Source organism: Chelonus insularis, unplaced genomic scaffold (assembly GCF_013357705.1).
Source record: "Chelonus insularis isolate UGA/USDA-ARS -01 unplaced genomic scaffold, ASM1335770v1 contig_80_pilon, whole genome shotgun sequence".
Classification (NCBI taxonomy): domain Eukaryota; kingdom Metazoa; phylum Arthropoda; class Insecta; order Hymenoptera; family Braconidae; genus Chelonus; species Chelonus insularis.
This window is the reverse complement of record NW_023276764.1, coordinates 105,391-124,770: the sequence shown is the minus strand read 5'-3', so window position 1 is coordinate 124,770 and position 19,380 is coordinate 105,391. Positions and strand designations below refer to the sequence as shown.

Sequence of the window (19,380 nt, the reverse complement as noted above, 5' to 3'; positions counted from 1 at the left end):
AAAAAACAATTATAATAAATATCCAAAATTGTTATAAATTTTGTGGTTGGCTTCAAATGATTTCTCATTGCAATATCATATTTTTCACTATTTTCATAAGACATTATTTCGTTGAACTTTTTTCTATTTCAGAAAAATAAAAAACTGGCTTGGCAAAGTAATAAAAAAGCAGAAAATACACCTATGTAGCATAGGAACTACCTAAAATTGTAATAAATTTTTAAATTTTCGAAATAAATAAAAATAAAAATTAAATAATTTTTAACGTTGTTGTCTTGAGACAGCGCGCTTGGAGAGCGCGCCTTGTTTTTAGTAACCTTATTGAAAAAAAAAATTATGTTATTTATGTGTTTTAAAATACATAAATATATATTTTTTTAATGTTACTTATTTTATTTTTTAAATAACATTTTAAGGTCATTCTGTAGTATATAATGAAATGAAATATTGTAATATGATTTCGAAAATTACTAAATAAGACGTTTATTTAGAGTAGAATGCAATAATTTAAAGTCTCTTGTATATTAAAAATATTTTACTTACTGTGATTATCAATTTAACCAACGGAGCTTTAAATGTATGTTAAAAAAAATTTCGAAAATAAAACTTTTACATCAATATTAGAAAATTAAAATTGCTTAATTAATAAAAAAAAATTCGTTTATATAAACATATAATTACTTGATCAATAATGCTCTGATATTATAAATAAAAGAAATATTTATTAGAACTGAATAACAATATTCCTGATGAAGACGAGTCATATGGAAGTGATTATGACGTGATATAAGTGAATTCAATGATATTGACATAAGTCATTCAAGTCAAATCGACAAAGATTTTATGGATGAAGTTTTAAGTGAATCAATATATCATGAAACCCCTTCAATGATATCTGATGAAAACACCTTCAAAAAAAAAGTCATCTCTAATTAATGATGAAGTTTTTACGTGTCAAACGTTATGTGATACTAGTGATAATGAGAATTCTATAAATAATTGTGATGTGTCATCACAAGTCATCGATGCTACAGATAAAGGTAAAATTTCATTATTGATGTATTTGATAGTAATAACTATCCTGACTACTTATTCATGATCATGATCATAATTTTTATAAATATCTCAATAATATCAATGTTACTGAACTTCCACTTGCACATATATATACTACTATATAAATTTCTAGTGTCTGTCTGTCTGTTCGCGGTAATCTCCGAAACGGCTTATCTGATTGCGACTAAAGGATCTATGCATGATATTCGAGTTCTTCCAATGCGTAATTTTTTCTTTTGCTGAAATGAAGTTACAAACCGTGTGAAATATATGGAAACCTACTCCCTTTGTTTGTCACAATTGAATTTGTTATAAACAATAGAAAACAGGATCTATGCATGATATTTGAGTCATTCCAACGCGTAATTTTTTCTTTTACTGGAACAATTTTATTTACTGTGTAAAATGAATATGAACATACTTTTTTTGTTCGTAACATATCATTTGTTGTAAAAGAACAGAAATTGAGTTTTACGATTATTTCCTTTTATCATCAGTAAGAGTGCTCCTGTAACTGGAGAAGTTGAGTTATCACATCGCTACCGGCCTGGAACTATCGTATGTCGAGAAATTCGTCGTTATCCGAAAAGTACTGAGTTACTTATCCGTAAATTGCCATTCCAACGGCTTGTTCATAAACTCGCTCAGGACTTCAAAACGGACTCGAGATTCCAGAGCGCAGCTGTGATAGCTCTTCAAGAAGCCAGCGAGGCATACCTCGTTGGTCTTTTTGAAGATACCAACTTGTGTGATATGCACGCAAAACTGGTGACCATCATGCCCAAGGCCATTTAACTTGCTCGTCCTATTCGAGAAAAGCGACTTAAACTGCTCCAATGACCAAGTTTTTGTGAGAGATCTATGTTTTTCATCAAATTTCGATATTGCCTCAATTATTCCGCTTCTTCCAGATTCTTAAGGAACAGAACTCAATATATTATATGGTGTCAAACCGTATATGCGACATTTAATATGTTTTTTCGTGATTTTACTCTTATAGATTATAAAATTATTTTGGAAGTTCAGTGACTGTCACCAAAATTCCAATTCGTCACCAAACTTCCACTTTGATCGCACGAAATGTTACCAAACTTCCACTTGCATGTATATATACTACTATATAAATTTCTGGTGTCTATCTGTCTGTTCGGGGTAATCTCCAAAACGGTTAATTCGATTGCGACCAAATTTAACAGATATGCAGAGGGGGTTGTTTGAAAAGTTATATGCCACTTTTTGTCAATGTGAATTGTTTATAACAATTAAATTTGTTGTAAACAATAGAAAACAGGATCTATGCATGATATTTGAGTCCTTCCAACGCGCAATTTTTTCTTTTACTGAAACAATTTTATCCACTGTGTAAAATGGACATAAACATATTTCTTTTGTTCGTAACATATCATTTGTTGTAAAAGAACAGAAATTGAGTTTTACGATCATTTCCTTTCATCATCAGTAAGAGTGCTCCTGCAACAGGAGGAGTAACCCAGTGAACACAAAATGTAAATGTGATATAACAAGGAAGTAACAAGTTACGTAACTTTTTTGACGTATAGGTGACATAACAATTATATCAAATTTGCGTTTTATGATATGTACCTAATTGTTACTTCTATGTTACGTATCAGTTACATGGCATTGTGATTGTAGTATAACGCCACAATTGTGACGGGTATATTATGTCCTCGTGACCAAACAATGTTACTTTGAAAAAAACGTCACAACAGTGACTCTTATGTTATGTTTATGTTATGTCGCAGCCGTTTCCTCAGTGTAACATAGCATCAATAAAATGAAATAACATCAGTGTAATGTAACTTACGTTACATATGTTATATAGACACTGCGATACATGAATTATTTTGCATTGGATATAATATTTTGTTACATAACTTAGTAATGTTGTTTATATGTTTATGTATATGCTTATTTGTAATACATAACTTATGCTACATAAATGGAACATTAATGGTACATAACTTTGTTACAAGTATACTATGGTAAATGTATACATGGATGTTATTATATATAACGTTCACGTTTTAATCTTCAATATCCGTTATTAGGTAAAAAAATTAAAAAACTGATTGTGATAAATCTATTTTTTGTAACAAATTTTGATATTTTCTCAGTTATTCTGCTCCTTTTAGATTCTGGGAGAACAGAACTTATTATATTATATGGTTTTTAACCGTATATCCGACATTTATCGTATTTTTCTGTTACTTTTCTTTTTTTTTATAGATTTCAAAATTATTTTGGAAGTTTCGTGACAGTCACCAAAATTCCACTTTGGTCGCACAAAATGTTACCAAACGTCCACTTGCATGTATATATATATATATGTCGAATGTACGTTTTGTAGCCCAATTGAATAAAATGAGCAGAGTATTGAAAAAACGCTTTTAAATAATACACTCAGTTGAAGTGTATAAACAATTAAAAAAACAATTATAACTAATTAATTATAAAACGTATACTTTGTGAACTCATTAAAAATCTGTATGTATTCGAGTCTGCCGCTTAGATAAACATCAAACACATAATTGAGGGCTGACTCCGAAGTATACATGTATCGATTGGATACGGTCTTCGAAATATACATTTGATCAATTACAATCGGATGCTATGATCACATTCAATATATACTTTGGTGACTGTCTCCAAAATATAAAATTAATATTTGAGTCAACTTTATACCCCTAATTCATGTATAGAATGAAGACAGTCTCTAATACATACTTCTGATCAATAACAAGCAAATGCTATGATCAAACTAAATGTATACATTAAAGACTGTCTTCAAAAAATACAGTTTACAAATTACTAGTGAATTTTACAATTTTTTTTTTCTGTAGTGTCGAGGCAACTTTCGAAATATGCATTTAATGAATTACATGCAAATACTATACACGATTGGATGTATACTTTAGCCTGTCTCCAACGTATAAATTTGACATTATCTTATCTCAATACACGCACTTATTCTCCGTTGAGATTAGAGACTATTGTCAATGTATACATATGTAGACCTAAATCAATAAAATTTTTTGATGTTTACTCTGGAGACTAGCCTAAAAAATCTCTTTGTTAAATGTCTAATAAATTTCATAGTTTTTATATGTTTAGATTAGATACTACTTCAACACATCTATTGAATATATATATATGTCGAACTTGATTGCGTAATGTAAACCTTTTATCATCATCTATTGATTATATAAAACCAAGGAATGCAATGTTATCATTTTCGTTGAAATATGATAATTCAAAATTTATGTTTTTACTGATTACATTATCGATATAACGAGAAAAGTATTAGTTCCATTATGACATTTTTTGAAATAAAAACATAATAGATATTATAAGAAAAGTAGTTAATTTAATTAAAATAATATAAGAAAAAAAACATTATACGAATTATTAGAAAAGTAGTTAATTGAATTATAATTTTGAAGCTTTTTTGACTGCATTGGTTTTAAGGGGAATTGGTTGTTTTCTTCGGTTGTCAATTGTTCTGGGAGACGTCTTTCTAATCCTTCATATTGACTGAGGCAGGGTAATTTTTAAAGTTTCAATATATCTCCAAAAAACGAATTCACTGGTTTTTCTTCTGAGTCACTCCATTTTGTACGCTGAGTTCTTTCGAACGCAAATGCTAAAAAAAAATATTCTCAAATACTAATCTCGTATAAAAATCATTGTTAGATAATAAAAATAAATTAAGCTAAGAGAAACATAGAAATATCGTGAATTTCAATACTTACTATTGAAAAACCTGGCATCAGTTAAATGTGAAGTGTTTTCATCATTCTGTCTAGCTCGTTTCCTAGTTTGAATTCAACATCCAGACGTTTATGATTTATTTATTGTTGATACCCGAGTAGGTTCATCATAAGAATCATCAACATTCATTAACCTATTTTTCGTATCATTATTAGTAACTTTCCCATTTTCCCTATTTCCTTTATCACTGATATCACTTTTCTTACTTTCACTCGTTTTATTTTCTCTCTCTTCCTTATCTCCACCAATAGCAGCAACAAGAAGGCAGAAAACGTCAGTCATTTCTGCTACTGGGACGGGTATACCTATGTTTGATTCATTAGAGTTCTTCAACCAATTATCACCTATTCTGTTAAGAAGTTCTGTATAATTATTTAGTGCACTACTGTCTGGCATGTCGAAAAATTCTCCTTCAGTAATATCAGTGTTACGTCCTGGCTACCGAATCAATTGTAATGGTTTTGATCGCTGATGTCGTCATAGGGCGACAAATAGTTGCCTAGATAGATAGAAGTATGGGGTGGCTGGTAGCTGACCACGGTGACCTTAATGACCGGACTTTATGACTGATAAAGCCAGGCCTTTTTTATGACGAATGACTAGATAAGTCAACATTCTACCCCTTATAATTCTTTCAATAGGGTGATGTTGAGTCCTTAGCTCCAATAGTTCTTGCCGCAGATTATCCGGCCAGAAAATCGTGTCCTGAAGAATATGAAACGATTATTCGAAAGCTTTCTCGGCGTCAGTTCCTCCGGTAAATCAATCCGATTGATGAGAACACGCGTATAAATTGGGTAAAATATGTAGGTCTTGATGGCCGTTTCCAAAAAAATCATGATTATTTGGTTTTCCTAGTGGCGAAAAGTCGTGATCGGGTAAACCGCCCTTCTGTACTCGAGGATCTCGTTTACTAATTCGACCGGCCAACCTGGCTCACGAGCTTCTGTTTGAACGCCTCTAGGCTTCTACAAGATGTACAGTTATGGATTTATTAGATGGAAATCGCAAAAATAGGGGTAATGCTCCATAACTCAAAATACAGAAACCAGGATAATATCCTCAGGCTCCAAAATTATCGCCTTTAAATAATCTATGGATCTTAGGATCGTTAGAAGAAATTATTATTGACTTTAGAAAATTGATTAAAGCGGGCAGCAACTCAAGGTCGCGCTTTACTCAAATATTTTTATTAAAAAATAAACGAAAATTATCAAAAGTAAAAATTATGGAAGAGCAGCTACACTAAGCAGCGCTCAACCTGACTCATGATGGCGAGCTTTTACAAACGATAGGTAAACAGGGAGTCAGTTTATCAAAATAATTCCCGTGTAAACACGCTTAACGGTTGGGAAGCTGCCGATAATACAGCGCTCTTACCTTAACGCGTTGAGAACTGCGAAAATTAAAATAGGGGGAATTCAAAAAATTTAACCGACGTGTGGAATATCAGATAAATAGATAAACGAAGGAAAAATATAATAAATAAAAAAAAAGGAAAAGAATTTCAATACTTACCGTCAGAGCCGCTAGGTTGCTCATGATTGAGGAAACAATACACACGAAAAAAAAACTCCAAAGGATAAGGTCCACATAATAAACAGTCCGCCCCCGAAAAAATGTCACTGGGAATATATGGCTGGATAACTATCGGAAGTTTTTAGGGATCATCAAAATCACTTTGATGTCTAACAGAACCTCGTCACTCAGGATGGTGATTCCTCTTCCGGTGGGTGAAGTAGGCTTCGGTAGCTCCTCTTGTAAGATCGACGACGGCAGCTCGGGAGCTCCGCGCTCGACGTTGCTGTATCGATGGTGATACAGGTGCAACGTCATGACTTTTCGGGCAGACTTGACAGCGTCGAGCCCCCTGGGCCTTATCGCTGACGTCGGCTTTCTTCTCATACATTTGATATTTTTCTCGAAGATTAGTTGTTTTTTTTTTATGATAGATGATTTTTTAGGTTTTTATAAATTTTCAGGCGCTGTGGTGCAGATACAGGTGTGCCGCCGCGGCTACCTGACTCATTTTATTAGGTTCCTTAACTGTTAGCATTTTTGACGCCAAAAATAACGCGGTTCCATATTATTTTGTTACATTAATACTACTTATCACTAATTACTTAGAATTTAGTCTTGGGAACGTCCGGTTAACAAATCCACATCTTACTTTGTTTAAACTTTTGCCTGACGCTGCGTGGGAACGCGCATCAGTTAGTGGACGTGTGTGTGTTAACTTCCACACGCTTTATTTATGACTTCCTATGGGAAAATAAAAAAATAAAAAATTTAGGGGATTTTTGAAGTGCTATGTGATAGGGACGCTTATAAGAAACATTCCTGTCAAAAATCCACAGGTAAATATTTAATATTTGTGGATTTATTTAAGAATTAAAGTCGCTCTCCTCTTCACGAAGTATTAGAAGAGCATAAATCTCAGAAGGTATTGTTAATCGTGCGCCCCACTCTGCCGGCCTCAAGGCCCCCGTCGATCCCGCCACGCTAGCGGTGACGTGTGACCTTGCCGCTCGGCAACCTTAATCCGATTTTTTTTAAAAACTACAAATTGTGAAAAAATTTTATAAAAACAATAAATTCTGCCTTAATAGCATGATTAATTTTTATTAAAAAGATCCTCGGGTTGGCAGGAAATCAATCGGATTATACTGAAAATTATAAGACTAAATTGCTAGATATTAAGTCCAAGCCCGAGCGCATTGGTTTTCGCCTGCTGCACGTACATGTGCGTTGGACTTGGTGGTGATTGTAAAACTGTCTGTTTAAGGTTGCAAATGTAATGATTCATTTATTTTCTATAACTTAAAATCTAAGTGAAGTTCGTCAGGACGTAACAATCGGAAATGCCAAAATCTTGTCAGTAAAATTTTGAAAATCATTGAATGTTAAGCTCAAAATTTTTTTATCGATAACGCCTAGATCAGGTAATTTGCCATTTAAAGTTTTTTGTAGATCTCCACAAACGCCATTCCCTTCATATAACAAAGAATGTAAGGCAATGTTAAAGAAAAACAAATGCAATATTATATTAATCGCTTATATTTATGTCTAATAATGAATCGCGATTGGTTTTGTTTAAGAACATCCAACATATTTTTTTCATTTACAGAATCAGTTTTACGTTCGTTATCAGAAAATTTTAAATTTCTCAATAGAATTGAACCATTATTGTCATCAGTTGTCAGTTCTTAGAAAATTTTTCATGATACTCTAGTCACTCTTTGATAATCTAGTCATCCGATGATACTCTAGTCGTAATTTACAAACATTTTTAATCTAAATCTTCTTTTTATATGTTGAGACTTTTATTTACCTGGCGTCTGGCATAGTTGTGCTTTATGTGATGCAGAAAAGCTTTCTGGATCTAAATGAACAACATTTTGTAGATCAGTTAATGTTATATTTTTATCAACGATGTCTCAACTCAAATATTTCAATATCTCACAATACAATTTTTACAGCAAATTCCAAAGAAGAAGATTGAAAAAAATTCGATTTCCTAAAATTACATGCATTACAATCTAATCACAGTTATTTTTATTTTGATTAAAAAAATATATTGAAATACATTGTGAAAAGCAAACTTACCGGACGTATGTAAAAGCTCAGCTTCGGATGCGGTTCCATTAACTCAGACAATACACTGTCACCCTGAATGATTTTTACCTGCTTAAAAGTTACAATGCTTTTTTCACTATTTGTATATTGCGCAAACATGATGATGTCAATGATGAATAAATTAATCTATTTCTCTTATTTCGAATATATATTGATGGATAAATGAAGTACTAATAGGGACAAACACGCTGCGAAGGGATGTCGTTCGACTGCCACAATTTTTCGAATGATACCGAATCAAGAATAATAGCCTGGTTCAAATCTACAAAACTCATACATCTACTGATTTTACCAGTGAATTTAGAAGAATAAAATCAGTACTTCGGGTTATTTACATATAATTTAAATCCTAGTTTAATCCTCATTTCGTAACGAATGCACCTTTTTTCCTTGCAAAGATTTGAACTAGGTTTTAAAAGCATTGTTAACCATCTACAAGTTCGGTACATAGAAAACTAAAATCCTGGTTCAAGCCTAATAGGTCTGATGTATAAAAAATTTGAAATTCACAAAATGACTATTATTATAATTATTAATGATTATTTGAAAATTTTCGTACATAAAATAGTAACATCGCAACGTTAGATACAAAAACTCAAATATAATTTATAAATATTCATCAACAATTACTATAGTAGTCTTTTTGTTTGAAAACATTAAAAAATACCTCTTATAATGGTTTTTTCCATTGATTTTTTAATAAATTTCAATATAAAGACGATTGTTAATTACGTTGAAAATAAATCATTTTATTTCTTATTAGTGGTACTCTTCACATTTTAAGCATTTTCTTTCTTCTTTTGCCTGAGATTTCCTGAATGATTTCTGCATATATTTACTATAATCTGATTTTTTGATTTGATCATCTTCAGAAAAATAAGTATTCAACCATTCTGTAAACAAATTATAATTCAGAATATTATTATTGCAATGGAGAAATTTACGACCAATATTATATTGAAAACGTCACTTACTATAGAGAGCTTCGAACGATTCAGGGTCAATTCTGAGTCGATTACCCACTTTTCCGAGTGAACGATAACTTTTAAGTTCTTTACCATATATTTCCAGTAGAATAAGTTTGACTGCATATTTCTAATTTCGTGATGACTGAGTCTTACTTATCTTTATTATGTACGCTGCTATATTAGATGATAAATATATTTCGTGGTTGGCACTCATTTTTGTATGAGTTCGCGAATTTGCAATAGAAAACTCTTCAAAAAACTAAATAACTTGAAGTAAAAATAAATTAATAAATAATTGAACGTAGTAAAACATATGTTTCATAGGAATTTTACCATTTTATGATTAGAATTGAAAGATCTATTCGATTTTGCAGGATTAAATAAATGTTTTTATATTTAGATGAGAAAATATAGAATTCAGAGACCTCAACCTGTATTCCAAAATATCTGAGGTACTAATTTAAGTCTTCTAAGTGTAAAAGTAGACTTTGGAGATTTTAACAAATAACAAAATGTTGGGCGGCATATTCATCATTCCAGGAATTGAGGTATTGAAGATTCAAACCAGGCCCATTATTTCGACTCAGGATGCTTTCTCAATGTGTTAAAAAACAAATAAACGCTGGATCTACATATACGTGAGCAGACCAACATATAATATAAATGTATGTATTTGTGGTCAGTATTGTATTATTTTATACTAAAAAGCAAAAATTTGCCTTTTTCAATGTGTTCTAGCTCGCTGACTGAACCTTAACTGGATCTTCATTTTTTCAAACTTCAGTCTTAGATTAATTTTGACTGCCTTTTTCTGTGGCTTGCACTCGACTGACTCTGAGCTTGGCTCTCTCTCGACTGCCTTCCAATTATGCAAAATTCTCAATCTTTGTTCTTTTATTCTCTTGTCCTTCTTTTTCCTCCCAGGGTCTAATTCTTTTTAAATTATCGGTCTTGAACTGCACTCAACAGAATGATTCAACAGATCACCACTTTTAGGGATCAGCACAGTACGCCCTTTAACGAGCCATCCAGGAATGGGTGGATCTCCTCCTAGATATTCCGAGCTAGATGCTGGTGGGATGATGTCAATAATTTCTTCCACCAGAAGGTGGGGATTGCATCTGACCCAGGGGCAGCCCAGTTCTCTGTGCCCCTTAGAGCATTCCTGATCTCGTCAATTACTCATTAAAACTCTTTAGGAATTCGTGATAGATGTTCGTCACAGTATTCTCTAAAAAGTTGAAGGGCTGGTGTATCTACATCTAGCGCACTAGCGCGACCATATGTTCCAGTCCGGAGTAGGTTTCGACTCTTTCTGCACTCGGAGGCTCATGAGTGACTAGGCCTTTCGGCTTAAGAGTGCGCGAAGGGTCAGATTAGAACAATCTGTTGTTCCTTCTCCGCTTGTACCGCTTTGCTGATTCCTTTTAATGGCGATTAGCGATCTTATTTTGCCTGTGTACCTCTCCTTTAGGATCAGTAACACGGCCTTATTCAAAATGTGATGTTCACGTCTAATACTCCCCACGCTACGCCGAATTCTTGGCGTATAAGGCCTGTGACAGGTGTTCGTCTGCCCTCAGTAAACCCTCGAGCCACATCATAGACTGCATTGTTGAGTGCGAAAAGGTCTACACTATCTGGTACCCGTGTTAGAAGCCTCTTTCTTCTCCTTGGTCTGTCAATGTAAGAAAGTAATTATAATGATAATGAAAATTAACAAAAAAAAAATCACAAATATATATGTATAAATATATTGTAAAATAATACTCAATAACAACTTCGAAAAATTGATAAATTAATTAAAATGTTTATTAATGATTGACAGCAATTAATAAAAAAAAGAATCCGTGCGGTCAACTCAAGTCTCAGACAAATACTGGAGATAAACAAACTCTCCTCTCGTTGCTATAAACAATCTAATCGTCAAGCAATCGTTGTTAACTAACAAACTGTCGTTAGTCTGATAGTCATTAGATGGCGACATACAAATATTTTACACTTCTTCCGATCTTCTAAAAATTGCCACCTGGCAATTCCTATTAGTTGGGTAAAAATATTAGATTAGGCTGAAATAAAAAACATGAAAAATCTAAAATTTAATTTTTAATTCGAAATTATGATAATCAAAATAATAATCATTCAGCCTAGATTCCAATATTGCCGCTTCCCAACTCTGTCTGTTTTAAAAATAAATAAAACAAATAATTAGGAGGGAAAAATCCTGCGGCGGGTAAGAACCTCCATACAGACCAAAATGATTTAAATGAAACTGATAACGTGATTCTATACAATAAAAGATTTCTTAAGAACTAATCGTCCGTTAGTCAAATGAAAAATTAAAAATTAAAACTTCCATCTTCAATTCTCTTTCCATCCTTTTTTTTCATCAGGAGGAACCACTAGGAAGAACCAAAAGAATCCAAAGAGTAGGAAATGCCAAGAACTGGAAGGTCACGGAACTAAACAAAATAAAAGTTCCTCCGAAATCAAAGTTCTTTTTTTTTTTATTTTTTTTTTTTTAAATTTCATTTTTAATCATAAATTCAATGTTCAATTAATAATTAGGTTGAATGGTCACATTTCATGGAATCAATACTCCAAATAAATTCCGACTTCGCATTCTTTTTTTAAATAAAAATCCGACTCTCAAATAAATGATTCAATATCATTAAAACAATCAATTCAATTCCACCTTGCGCAAGGAATTTTCATAAATAAGTTCAATAGCTTCTGCTCACTGTGCAAACTAAATTATTAAAAATTAGGCTTACAGTTACGCATACTATTCGAACAAAAATATTAGGATACCATGGACATCTAATACCTCACTTTGCTTCACTTTGGCCAATGAATGAAGAAAAGGATTCCAGTACAATGACTCCAACCGTGTATATCCTACAGTAACTCCACGAGAATGCTCCAGGGCAGACATTGTAAATTTAAATCAACAATCAAATGATCAATGAGAGCCAACATTCTCAGACTGGAAGTTACAAAAACCCTGAATTCAACAGAAATTAGGAGTCCAGAAAGACTCAAAATAACTAATCATCTTTATAAGGGGCGAGTCCAATCATTCAATCACTTAAAAACGACCATTCAAGATTTTCTAAAATTCGAAACACAACATCTTTAAGTAGATTTCAGATGCATAAAGACCTTCCAAAAATAACTAAAACTTTAGGCGATTTCCTTCACTTTAAAGAAAAATTAAATTAAATCTCTGAATTCAATCTAGAAGAATTTCAAACCAAATTTAATTATTTTCTGTTAAACTTGATTTAACAGCCTGAAAAATCTTACAATTCTTCTTAGAATGACCTTCTATTCCACAAATCCAACATCTAAATCCATGAAAAGAATTTTGATTATTAAAAGACTTCAAATTTCCTTCAACAGAATCAGAATGATTATTATTATCATTATAATTTTTATCTTCTTTGAAATTATTGTTAAAATTGTTTTTATTCTGACCTCCGAAGGTCAAATCTTCAATCGACTCAAGCTCTAAAGCTCTCTGAGTTGCTAATTGAAGAGACTCAATTCTCTCTGAACGAAGAGAAAATTGTAACTTTAATTTTTTCTAATCCAGAAATGAATTGTAATCCAGCAATTTTATCTCTCTCTTCAGAAGAGACCGAAGGATACGCAAATTTGACAAGCCTATCCAAATCATTCGAAAAATCAGTTAAATTTTCATTTTCAGACTGTTTTCTAGCCTGAAAACGACTAAAATAAGCTCGCGAAAATTGAACATCACCAGAACGATCTTCCAAAATTTTCTTCAATTTATCAAAATTCCCTAAATCTTCTAAACTCAAATTTTCTAAAATGACTTGAGCTTTGTCCTTCAAACAGGACACTAAAATCGATGCTTTAACTTCATTCGTCCATTTATGTAGACGAGCGATAGTCTCAAATTGACGGAAATAAGATTCCCACGTCTGAGAACCATCAAATTTTCCTGGTTTTGCAAAAGCTAAAGAACTATTATTAACTGAAGAAGTTGAGACCGATTCAACCAAATTATTAGAGTTATTTTCTAAATTATGAATTTCCAGATTATTATTATTATTATTTTCATCTTGCGATTCGTCAGAGGTGTCTGGCCAGGGATCCCAGGGCTCCGACCCACCTGGGGCCTGACCAGACGGGATTATCCTGCAGGCACCTGACTCCGTCAGGTTTGAGGGTGAGCTGGGGCTGCAGCTGTTCAGTCATTTGTTACAGTCGTCTCAGGATATGAAGAGAACCGAGGATGACCGCTTTCTGCATACGAGCCGCGAGAATCTCAGCCTGACTCCGGCAGACTGGTATTGTTCGAAGCTCTGTCAGAAAGCGGTCCCTCATCCCTCCGAGGACGCCAATCACCAGGACTATCACGTGCGCTGTGTATTCGTGATAGACATTTCTCATGACCTCCATGAGCTCTCTGTAGCGTTCCTGTTTACTCTCTTTTTTTGCACGTATATTTGTCTCGGCCGGGGCTGAGAACTCAATGTAATATACGTGCTTGGTGGTATGGTCGAAAAGAGTAATATCCGGCTTATTGTGTTTAATACGTTGGGGCGTACAGAGCGGGTAATTCCAAAGAATTTTTGCTCTCCCGTTCTCAACGACTGACTCAATTTCACCGGGCACATAGGGCAGCACTGTTGTCTCGTCTATTCCATAAGAGTGCCGAAGGTGGTAATACAGCACTCTTAGAGCGGCGTTATGCCGGTGAAAGTAGGCTGAGCGCGCTAATATCGGACAAGCCGATAAAACGTGAAATAGCGTCTCATCTACATCACCGTGACAAACTCGGCATCGTGTGTCCTCGAGTTGCTCGTGCATAACATCACGCCGATAGGCAAGGGTGGAAAATACACCATCTTGGCAGGCCATAATGAATCCTTCGGTCTCAGAGAATAAGCCAGCTGACTTAAGGTATTGGAAAGTCAGCTGGTGTGACAAGTCCTGTGTTTCGAAATGACGGTAAAACACACCATGTAAGGACTTTGCCACATGTTCGTCGAGCAGTTTTATCTGCTCGGTTGTTTTTATATCGACCTTTTGCTGCCCTCTGGTCAATTGCAAAAGCCTTAGACCGTCTGGGCTGCTAGGGTCGAAAACTGAGCCGAGGTTCTGCGCTGCCTGATATGTTGCTCTATATAGGAACGCATCCCTTGCCACTAGTTCAAAGCTGTTCACGAACTTGAACAGAGGATCAGAGCTCTCATAGATGTCATAAGCCAGGCCTATCACTCACCCGTCATATAGACACTCCAAACTTAGTAGTCCACGCCCTCCCAAATCACGGGGAAAGTATAGGCGTTGGACAGAAGATCGCGGGTGATGACTTCGATATAATGTCATCACTTTCCTCGTGATAATGTCCAGATCTTTAAGCTCTTTTCGGAGCCATTTGAGAACTCCGAATGAGTATAGCAAGACTAGGACAGCGAGCATATTCGTGGCTTTGACTTTGTTAGGGCCTGATAATTCAGAGCCCCATATTCTCTTAAGTCGCCACTTGTACTCACTGCGGAGAGTATCTTTGATGACAGACACGTCCTGTAAAGGAGATTGTGCCTGTCCAAGATATCGGTATGACTCTCCAGCATCCAGATGTTTTATGATGCTCCCGTCTATAAGCTCGACATTATCACTCCAGTTCGGCGATCTTCCTTTTACTAAGTGGGCAACTGCGCACTTGTCCAACCCAAACTCCATGCCGATTGCACTGGTACACTCGGAAACAGCCTCTAGTGCTGTTCGGAGACTCTCAGGACTTGCCGCGTACACTTTCAAGTCATCCATATAAAATAGATGTGTGACTTTGTGTACGCGGTTGGAGACTCGTCCGGCTTTATATCCAGGCGTTCGGCGTAGAGTGACAGATAATGGCAGCAGTGAGATGCAAAATAGAAGAGGACTCAGGGTATCTCCCTGGTATACGCCTCTCCTAAATGGCACTGCTTTGGTAGACACTCTTATTTCACCAGATGTTACGGTGAAACGTGTCCTCCAGAGCGGCATCAGATGTTCGATGCATCTCACTATTTGTGGGGGTACTGAAAGGCATTCGAGCAAGTAGAGGAGAAGCTCGTGTGATGTTGTATCAAATGCCTTTCTGTAATCCACCCAGGCCATTGACAAGTTGCGCTTGTAGTAGTATGCGTCCATTGTGACGCATCGGTCTACTAGCAAGTTCTCCTTGCAACCTGTCAAGCCACGGTTGCTGCCACGTTGTTCGTTTATCTGTCTCCATACAGGTTCTATTGCAGTCAAAATCCTCTCGTTCAAAATCTTTGTAAACAATTTGTAGAGAGTATTTAGACATGCAATAGGCCTGTAGTTTTTGGGGTTGGACAGATCACCACTTTTGGGGATCAGCACAGTACGCCCTTCAACGAGCCATCCAGGAATGGGTGTATCTCCTCCTAGATATTCTGGGAAGATACGAGCCAGATACTGGTGGGATGAGGTCAATTTCTTCCACCAGAAGGTGGGGATTGCATCTGGCCCAGGGGCAGCCCAGTTCTTTGTGCCCCTCAGAGCATTCCTGATTTCATCCATGCTGACTCGTTGAAACTCTTCAGGAATTCGTGATAAATGTTCGTCACAGAATTCTCTGAACAGTTGAAGGGCTGGAGTGTCTACATCTAGCGCACTAGCGCGACCATATATTTCGGTCCAGTAGGTTTTAACTCTTTCTGCACTCGGGGGCTTATAAGTGACAGGGGCTTGCGGCTTAAGAAAGCGCAAAGGGTCAGATTGGAACAATCTGTTGTCCCTTCGTCGCTTGTACCGCTTTGCTAATGACTTTTTAACGGCCATTAGCGATCTTATTTTGCCTGTGTACCTTTCCTTTAGGATCAGTAACACAGCTGTATTCAGAGTGTGATGTTCACGTCTGATACTCGCCACGATACGCCGAATTCTTGGCGTATAAGGCCTGTGAGTATTTAAGTGATCCATCACACTCTGAATACGAGATGCACCCTGTCGAGCCTTCTTGATCTTAACTGCAATCTGTTCGATGCGTCTTTTCAGGCTTTAATCAGGATTGACAGGTGTTCGTCTGACCTGAGTAAACCCTCGAGCCACATCATAGACTGCATTGTTGAGTGCAAAAAGATCTATACTATCTGGTACCCGATGGTCGAGATCTTGGTTAGCGCTAGCTAGGTGTTCTGCAGAGAGCGTAATTTTCCGGAGAAAATTACCCTCTCTGCTGGTGAAGTCCTGGTGATTGGTGCCCTCAGGGGGAGGAGATGGGGGTTCTGCGGTGAGAGAAGGGTGGAGCGGGAGTATGCTCCACCTCGGTGTGGCTGTCTCGGGTGTTAGTGAGACTTCGCCCTCAGTCTCTGAAGCGTTTGATATTGAAGAGTCAGAGTCTGACTCCTCTTCTATCCGCCGTTGAGACTGAGTATACCGCGCCTGCGATGCGAGCGCCGCTTGCGTTAGATGTTGTAACTCTGGGTGCCTTTCGCACCACAGAGTATGCAGGCGCCTGGCATAGCTTGAGGTTTGTGGCTCGCATCTCTCCCAACACTGCATCAAATCCCGTCTCAGCTCCTCCGTCCACCTGAGGCGCTGTAGGGGTGGTCCGTGGTCATTTTCTATGTTGGAACGTATCGTAAGGCCCCTCCCAACTGTTCCATGGCCCTCATCCGAAGAGGGCCGGTTGTGGGTTGTGGGTTGTTTTATTAATTAAATTTCTTATCTCTTCAAATAAATTCTGAGTCTCTCTTCGACCTTCTTCAAAACGAATCTGATCACGATTTAGTCTTTCTTCCAAACGATTCAATCTCATCTCTAAAGCTAGAAGTCCTCCATTACTACCGTCTTCGACACAATCAGCATATTGAGTTCTCCTTCCAGCTCGAGTTTGTCTCCGACTTGGACTCTTTGGCATGATTTCTAAAATATTTTTCCAGTAATCACCAACAAAAATATTCACGGCACGCGAAACGAACCACTTTCTGACACCAATGTAAAATAAGACTCAATAACAACTTCGGAAAATTAGTAAATTAATTAAAATGTTTATTAATGATTGACAGCAATTAATAAAAAAAAGAATCCGTGCGGTCAACTCAAGTCTCAGACAAAAACTGGAGATAAACAAACTCTCCCTTCGTTGCTATAAACAATCTAATCGTCAAGCAATCGTTGTTAACTAACAAACTGTCGTTAGTCTAATAGTCATTAGATGGCGACATACAAATATTTTACAATATTATATATTTATACATACACAAATAAAAAGACAATTCCAACAATAATATCTGGCGCCGTTTTCGGATCCATCTGTAAGATCTTACAAAATGTTATTTTGACTTTTAAATTTTACATAGTATGTGCAAGACCAATATATTCATCGCCTTGTCCTTGTACAACAAATTCAATAAGTAAATCATCTTTCAATGATGAAATTGGTGTATAAAATACCCAATGAGAGCCTTTAATTGTTGTTTGTGTAGGTGAAACACAAAATAATTCTAGTTCAGTTTTTGCACACTCATCAGAATGAACATGAAAGACAGCTATTTTGATCATTGAAATAAATCTGCTACAGATCGTGATATCTTACACGTTTCGTGGTCTTTTTTGTCTTCTCCGTCTTATTTATTTTAACTTTGAGGACTTTACTTTTTTTCTTTTTCCTTTCACAGACCTGTTCCTTTGCTTTTCTGACTTTTCTTACAGAGCGTTTTCCTCTTCATTGAGAACTGATGTTCTCTAAGCGACTGTCAAGAGACAAGGGACTATTGATTCGGCGATAAATCTAGTAGTATATAGCCCGAGCCGCTCACCAAGGTATCAATTTTTGCAGAGGCTTTTCGTTTGAAATTTCGTCAAGATTCTCGTCAACGAGCTCAAGCAGATTTATCGAATGATAGGCCATGATCTAGGACATCATCAGCAATACGCAAACCTGATTTCCAAGCTTCTTTACTTATGATTTTTATACCACTTTTCAGAAAAGGCAGTACAGATAAAAAATGAGCCTACTAAAAAACTGCCGATGCCATGACCGCGCTGATTGAGGGTTTAAATGTGAATTTGACTAATACTATTGTATCCACTACGCCCAAACCCTTTTTGTGGAATATCATAAGCAATTTCTCGATACATGTTTATCTTAATTTTTTGAAATGTAACCTTACAGTCAACGCGCCGTGTTCGAATGGAATAGCTTGGTCAAATTCAATTCTTATATCTATTTCCGTTGTACGAATATCTGCCTTTAAAAGAGGGATGTAGTGCATTGTTGAAAACGATTTTATTCGCAGTGAACCATATGTATAATTATGCATGTCAAGGAGGACAATGTGTAATAATAGCGTCTGTACATCTCCTGTTACATAATTCTCACAAATATCTCTGTAAACGAATAAGCTAAATGGGACAGGCGCATATATGTTTGCTAGCGGGGTGCTTTTTAGAAGTGGCAATAACACAGGTATATCTTCAGCTGGAATTCAGTGGAAGATATGGTGATAACTGAACTTGGTGAGCACCGTTATAGCTTTCCTTGCAAACCATTGTAGCTTCTATATAGCCGCTAGGGTTCATCTCCCATTTTCTATGCTGACTGATAATAATGAGCTTATTCAACCCAACGATCAGATAATCGAGGCTTTGATACACATCCGAGGGCAAGCGGGTTGCATGATTTTCAGGATTCTTTAAGTTATAAACATCAGTTACTTTTACTTTGAAAAAATCTACAAGATCAACATTATGTATGAGCGTGAATAAAACTGTAGTATATTTTACAGGTAAATTCAGAAAATTCATTGAAAAACTTATTTCTTCTAGAGACACACCTCACTCGCCAGTCAATTTAAGAGGCTGGGAAACCTGCGTAGTAAAGTGCGTTGTAGTGTTATCAGAAAAATAAAGCATACTACTTTTACTGGGTAATATTATGTGG

General features: G+C 35.7%; 1 protein-coding gene across 1 annotated transcript; it reads left to right on the top strand.

Annotated features, from left to right (window-relative positions):
* Positions 1–898: 898 nt before the first annotated feature.
* On the top strand, positions 899–1,851 carry LOC118071390 (histone H3-3-like). The gene is made up of 2 exons (XM_035090530.1): positions 899–1,059; positions 1,554–1,851. Exons 1-2 carry the CDS (start codon positions 899–901, stop codon positions 1,849–1,851), a joined length of 459 nt encoding a protein of 152 aa, XP_034946421.1.
* Positions 1,852–19,380: the final 17,529 nt, after the last annotated feature.